The sequence below is a fragment of the Triticum dicoccoides genome, chromosome 7B, assembly GCF_002162155.2.
Source record: "Triticum dicoccoides isolate Atlit2015 ecotype Zavitan chromosome 7B, WEW_v2.0, whole genome shotgun sequence".
In the NCBI taxonomy this organism is placed as follows: domain Eukaryota; kingdom Viridiplantae; phylum Streptophyta; class Magnoliopsida; order Poales; family Poaceae; genus Triticum; species Triticum dicoccoides.
Window position 1 is genome coordinate 115,542,111 of NC_041393.1, and position 7,478 is coordinate 115,549,588.

General features: G+C 44.3%; 1 protein-coding gene across 1 annotated transcript; it reads right to left on the reverse strand.

The window, feature by feature from the left end:
* Positions 1–772: 772 nt before the first annotated feature.
* Positions 773–3,827, reverse strand: LOC119338180 (sphinganine C4-monooxygenase 1-like). The gene is made up of 3 exons (XM_037610488.1): positions 3,475–3,827; positions 2,947–3,241; positions 773–1,643 (listed from the first exon to the last, which is right to left on the reverse strand). Exons 2-3 carry the CDS (start codon positions 3,172–3,174, stop codon positions 1,077–1,079), a joined length of 795 nt encoding a protein of 264 aa, XP_037466385.1. The 5' UTR covers positions 3,175–3,241; positions 3,475–3,827; the 3' UTR covers positions 773–1,076.
* Between the last annotated feature and the right edge of the window lie 3,651 nt (positions 3,828–7,478).

Here is a 7,478-nt window from a genome sequence, read left to right on the forward strand (position 1 = left end):
CTACAGATTCTTTAGAAAGTAGGAACCATTTTCATGTATTGATGTAAATATTTTCACACATGTGTTCTTCTCATTATGTACTACATACGCAATAACAATTTTGGCACAAATTCTTGTAGGTGCACATGACTAACACGGAGCACATCGATGTGCTTTTTCAGATTTTGTTGTTGCGAAAACAGATAATCTTTTTTCAAGGTGCACTTGTGTGTGTTTATATTGCTCAGTATTGCACCCACCAATGACCAATACAAGCACGAAAATCACCACCTGAATATTTGTAAATATACATCGATTACAACTTGCAAGACTTCAGAAATGTTAACTGACGTATACCTAAAACAGCACTCTTTTGTGACTGAACGGTACACTCGAGAATACGGGGAACCAGATTTGTTATTACTCTCCAACAAGCAACCTGAAATAGCAAAGGAATACTGAATGCACATGGCACTCATTTGACTAAGCACATGCGTGCAGTTATTCAAATATAAAAATATCATAGATACACATGCCCGCAGTAGAAACTGCTGTGTGTGCCCTGAAGTAGTTTGGAGGCTGTTTTTTCCTGTGGGTTTTCTGCTTCTTTTAGGTCACCTCTGTGTGCTCATGGCTGCCAAATGCTAGCCTTGCAGACAACCTAACCACGTTTTTTCAGGCTGGCACTGTCCATCAGACAGCCTGGTCCATACAGAAATTAACAACAGCTCCTTTTAAAATCTAAAAGAGCTCAAGCATCAGGAATCAGCATTAGTCAGAGAGACAATGTCCATGACAGCACAGAGAAGCTTTAAGAATGGGAGGGCCAACGCACTGCTGCATAATGTATGTAGTGCTAATAATACCAGCTCACTTTGGCCATCAGCATGAGGCTCACACACAACCCACATGAGCAAATCAGAGTGGATCATCTTTACACAGTGTTTTATTTGCTATACCTTGGTACACAACGGCATTCCAGCAAGATGCTTTATCTATATGGACAGGAAAAGAATTCTACAACACAAATGTAGTTAGAAAAGATCAGGTAGAGCATTCTTCACCGGGTAAGTGAAGACTGGGAGAAAGCGAACCACTTAGTCAGACTTGCTCTGCGCTGCGAGGCCGAGATTAACAGGGCGCGCCTCCAAACCTCCTCCCTTGCGTTCCTCCAGAGTGTATGGCATGTAGGTCCCGAGGATCTTGTCCCACATGACGAAGAACGGCTGCGAGAAGTTGTACTTGTTGCCGTAGAGCTGGTGGTGGATGTCATGGTAAGCGCTGTTGTTGCTGAACAGCATGTGGAGGATATTCCCAGGAAGCCACAGGCCGCAGTGATCGTCGACGGTCTTGATGGTTGCGAATGAGAAGAAGAATATGGACGTCCTAGGAGTCATTCCGGCGACGAGGAACGAGAGGGCGCCACCAATCGTGTCCAAAATGAGGCCCTCGAGGGGATGGTTGTAAAGAGCGCCAAACGCGTATGGAACCACAAGAGTGTGATGCTTCGAGTGGATATGCTTGTACAAGAACTTGTTGATGTGCATGTATCTGTGCATGAAGTACTGCCATGTGTCCATAACAAACATTGCGATGATAAATTGCAGTGCTATCACCAGGGCGGGAGGCTGCTTTCTCACGGTACCACTGTCATCACCAATTATCTGCATTTTAGCACATTGCAGACTTAGTACAGTACCCGCGTATGAAATTTCATCAGGTAATTCTAAAATCAGTGTTAAAAGCCAGACTTTGTTCAAAGAGAGAAAAATAACTTCCACTGATAATGGAGATATATCCGTACTATTTAAGACTCAACTTCCTTTTGGAAAGCACGACCAGAAGTTCTGGAATTCATTAAATGAAGAACTAAAATGTTTGAAACAAGCCAGGCCTAGGTGCATAGTTCACTAATCCATCTACTCCCTCCGTTCCTAAATACTCCCTCCGTTCCTTTATATAAGGTGTATTTGTTTTTTCAAAAGTCAAACGAGTGCAAGTTTGACCAAGTTTTGAAAAAAATATGTGAATATCCACAATATGAAATTTATATCATTTGATCGATCATGAAAGGTAGTTTCATATTTTATCTATTAGGTATTGTAGATGTTTCTAGTTTGTTCTATAATCTTGGTCAAACTTTCAAACGGTTGACTTGCATGGAAACTAATACACCTTATATTCTGAAACGGAGGGAGTATAAGTCTTTTTAGAGATTCCACTATGGACTACATACGGAGCAAAATGAGTGAATCTACACTCTAAAATATGTCTATATACATCCGTATGTAGTTTGTAGTGGAATCTCTAAAAAGACTTACATTTAGGAACGGAGGGAGTACAAAACAAACAGCAAAATGACCGGAAAATAAATCTAAGCCTTAGTTTTAAATCAACAACATACACTGGTTTCAAGTCTTTCAAGATCTACTTCAACCAATAAAATCATGGGAAGCAACTTTACTGCCTTCAAATAAATTCCCCAATGTGAATACGACCATTGTGACTCTTGACAAGAGAGCTAACAGTTAATACATATTCAATCGACAAAAACAGCACTACATCCTCGTGGTCCATAATTAATCTAAGACTCGCTTTCAATCTCCATATCAACACTAGACTGTTTGCTACTCAGCTATTTTTCATGCTAAAACTGCCAACAGCAAGCTATTCCGTAGAAGGGTCTGAACTTGCTTGTTATTTTCAACAGAAAGGTTTGAACTCGCTGGTTTAACCATCATTCAGAAACTGTCAAAGACTTAATCAAAGCCTATGTTTCAAAATTGTTCACTGTCTCATGGCTGATTTAAACTGAATATTAACCCAAATAGATCAATAATCTTTCTAACCACCCTGTATGTGGACATCCTATGAAGCTAAACCAGCACATCGAATCAGTCTACCATGGCTTCAACAACATCAACAAGCTTTCCATGGCAAGATGATAATGTCAAGAGGATTATTTACCGTGAACAGGAGTAGTGAGACGGCAATCTGAAACCCCTGCTGCACGAGGACGCCCTTGACGACCGTCCACTTGGAGACGACGTTCTTCACCTCCTCCTCCCCTTTGGGGTGGAGCCGGTAGTCGTCGATCTCCATCCTGTCCATCAAGATGTACAGCCCCGAATAGAGCCAGTACACCGCAATCGGCACGAATGTGCCCAGCAGCTCGTCGGAGACAGCAAACGTCATCCCAGTGCGCTCCCCCAGCTCTCCAAATCTTTGCTGCCGTAGCCCGTCCACTGTTTGAATCCTTCCGCTGCAAACACCCGGACAGTTAAAACTAGTAGTACCAAATCGGTGACGGAGATAAAACTGGTGAAACCCCCCAAATCTTGAGCCCAAACGCAGCATAATCCTAAGGGGAGGGCACCGGCGCCAGCGCCGCCGCCAAGAACCGCAAATGCGCAGTCCTGGATGCGGTTCCGCGAAGCTGGGGCCCCAAGAAAGCGTTTTTGTCTGAAGAATCTGACAAACCAAGTCGGATCTTACCAGGCCGGAGGTAGAAAAGCTCCAGCAGCTCGCCGTCCAAGTGGCAGCGGGAGAAAGGGGAGGACTTCCTCGTGCTGCCCCTGCTCGGAGGACGGCAGGAGACGCTGCAGACGGCAGCTTATTAAGGGGCTAGTTTAAAGCGGGGGCGGCAATGCGCTGGGTCCGCGAAGGCCGGCGAGACCGGCGGCTGGCTTAGGGGGGATACCAGCCTGACCCGAGCGGCGACCGCGAGGAGGAGACCGCGTGGGAGAGGAGAGGAGAAGATAATTTGCGGCCGCCTACCCTCCTATCGGTTCCTGTTTTGACTGATCTGAAATGCCATGGGCGGGGGCAGCAGGCAGGGGTGGGCTCTGACCAGCTGACTGACGGAGGCGGCAGCTGAGCTGGGCAATCTTTTAACCCTAACGTCGGAGAAAATAATGGCGGCCGGCACGCGCACGGGATTCTCTGCGGCGGGGCCACGTGGACGGAAGATCGTCGCGGCGAGATCGTGGTGGAGTAGAGGATCCGTGGTGGCAAGACGATGAAATCCGCCGTCTCTTCTGAAGTTTTCAGGAGGTTCCAGATCTACGAGTATATTAGTAGGAAAAAAAATAAAGTTCAGTAGAAGTAATTCTTTTGCGGGTCACTAGAAGTATAATCATCTTAGAAAAAATTACTACTCTCTCCGATGTATCATTATACTCCCTTTATCTTTACGAAGTATGTGTCTCTTGAACTATGTACTCCGTCGCTACTAAAATAAGTTTCTCAACTTCAAAGTTAATACAAAGTTGAAATTGAAACGCTTATTTTAGAATGGAGAGAGCACTAAAGGGCGTCAATTAATATGAATTGGAGGGAATACATCAAGTTGTCTAGGTCATTGAACAAACATTATTTTTACAAATACAGTTTTCAACATTTTTGCATGTAAATATTTCAAGATTGTTTACATATTAACCAGGTTTTAGATCGTATCGGATCTAATATAATAACTTATAATCAATTTATATTTGCAAATCTGGAGCAATCAGATTTGTATGTCTTAACTAATATGAGTGCATTTCCCTTGTCTAAGAAAAAGAAAAATAACATGTGGGAGCAATCAGGTCCGTACACAAATTGTACTCCTTTCGTTCGGGTATCTAAGACCGGACGGCTATTTTATCGTAACCAAGGAGCGAGCACGAGATTAGAGGGGAGTTTTGAAATAGGGCAACCTCAAGTCGTTAATACCCTTTACTCGCAATTACTCTGGAAAATCTTTTGCAACAATATCCCTCGGATATCGCTCCCGCTCTCTCACATGCATGGGAATTAATAGATCGATTTAGTGTGCCCTGTATTTCATCTGTCCACCTCCCTTGCATGGGTGGCAATCATACAACCATTAAACGTGTGATCCCCTCCTCATGCACTGGCAATTAAGCTCTCGTGGATCACCAATTTTTTCACTAAGAATTGGATTCATGGCACCATTACAAAAATTTCATCCATGGCGTCGGGCTTGCAAAAATCCCAAATCTTTATAAGTATCCCTTCTTTTGCGGTTCATAATTTTGTATTTGTCTACTTTCATTTCCATTATCAATGCCTTCTTTTGATCTAAATCAACCATCATATTGTCAATTAGACGACGCATGCGACGTGCACGTGGGTGGTTTTCGAAGCGTTATTGCTAATGAGCCGAAGGTGACATCCCCAGAGTAGTTTCGAAGCGTTATTGCTAATGAGCCGAAGGTGACATCCCCAGAGTAGACGTGGTTGGACTTGGGCGATGCCGACTACGTTTAGCGGGTGTCACTCATGGCGGATGGTGGCCCATCGATGATATAGTCTGGTTGAGCGCATAGGTGGATATCTTTCCCATCTCAATCTGGGTGGTCGTGGATGTGATTCCTTCGATTGCATGCCAAAGTGAGTAGCTTAGGTAGCATAGAAGGTGACAACCACGGCCTTCTTGGCCTAGCTGGGTACGGCTGCGGATCATTCATCCATGGGGCAGCTGTGAGCTCGTCCGGTGGCAGCGGAGGTGTAGCACATGTCCCTCTCAGTCCAACCAGCCATGGCCACCAACTGTTCAATGTTTGTTGTTTTGATGATTGATGGATGTATTTTACACTCAAATTTTACAAAAATTAATATTGATATAACTAAGGTCTTTCTTAGAAGTATCACTTAAAGATGCATAGTAATCGTTATTTAAATGCAAGATGTGTAAATCCCCTTGGTCTGGCATATGTTGCTGATCTGGTGGACAAAAGAGGGAAATGGACACAAATTCATGACCCATTATGAAAATGGAGGATTTTCCATATGTGGATCGTCACTAGCATCCAATCCATCACACAAGACGTGCATCGGTACGACTGCACTCGGTCGTACGAGTGATTGTACTAGACAGGTTCCACTCCCTCGAGTCAAACCAAGGAGCTTTCATGAGGGGACCCTGAGCCACTCTAATTCACAAGACTCCTGAAACCCTAGTCCAGAGGGGTTGAGTTATTTAAGGAGGAGAGAAGACATCGGGAAGAGAATTGTTTGTTCCACTTCATTAGGAAGGAGGTTGTTTGTTCCACTTCATCGGTAAGGAGGCCTTCATTTCTATAGCCCCTCTATGCATAAGATCCACCTTCTAATCCACATTATAATCGCAATTGGAAATATTAGAAGATGCTTTTAAATCGTCCAGACGACGTTAATTTGCAAGGTAACCAAACAACGGCCCAATTACGTTAGTGGATTTGTGTGACAATGGAACGTAACATCAAGTTATTAGACGTACATAGAGAAGATTTTACCCAGGTTCAGGCCTCTGTGATGCGAGTAACAACCCTAATCCTACTTCGTATGAAATTATAGATATCAACAAGTACAATGAGGGAGTCCAGTGACTTGTACACAAAGTCGTTGGGATATTTGGTGGACGATATGGGGTGTGCAAGATGAGACCTAATCTTGGTCTAGAACTAGGTCATTGTCTTCGGCATCCTCGATGTCAGGGTAGAAATTTTCTCCTGCTAATATTGATGTGTAGGTACTTATACTCGGCTTTAGTTGGTGTGGCGCCTTCCTTCCTAGGTCTCCTGGTCGCGGATGGTTCGACCTCCCTTTGTCGTGATTCCTCCTGCCTCCTTTGAGGGGTCTAAGTCGTGCCTGTTTTGTGCCTTTCCTTTTTGGTTGCGGACTCTTGCTGAAGTCAGCCTTGAAGCCTCCAGAAGATTCCTTCGGACTCATGCATGACTAGATGTGGACCTAACACCACTTCTCACCAACACTGTGGGGACTTACCATATCCTGTAACGGACGTTTATTTGTTTCTATGGGTTTGTCCCATCTAGGAGCGGTTCCTTATGATGAATTATGGGTGGTGATATAGTTTTTTGGAAGTCGCACGTCCCTCTTTACTTTCTCTAAACATCATTTGGATTTCCAAGTCGCTCTTCACAATACATATACCGACACCCCATTCGGTCATTGTTCATTTCATGTTTCTTCCTTCAACGCTCTGATGTTTACCTAATTTACCCGCTTGCATCTCCCTCTTATTTGGACTCTTCTGAAAACCCTTCCAGTGTCGAGAGCTTGGCCTCTGGTTGTCAGCAGCCGCTAAGGTCACGTACGCTCCTTCCCAAGGCCCCTCGTTCTCTTTTGGGGTTGCCTTCTTCGGAGAAACCATCTTCATCAGCAAGAATGGCTGCCACTTCTTCATCGTCCCTCCTTTGGTGTGTCTCTAGTTCCTCGCGGATATATCACTAATTTCGTTGAGGCAAGAGTGGGATTTATCTCAGTTGGGCATCGATTTGTCGACAAAGGTCCCTCTCGCCTCAGGGGATATGAGCGCGATGGTTCTCAGTAATCATCTTCTTCGTGGGTAAATTTTCCTCTACCTCCCTTTCTTTGCTCCGTTCTGGATTTCTACAAGATCCTACTTTTTCATCTGACTCCCAATTCTATTGTTTCTCTCTCTTGTTTTTGTCTGTGAGAGTGAGGCCTTCATTGGAATTCCAGCGGATTTGGAT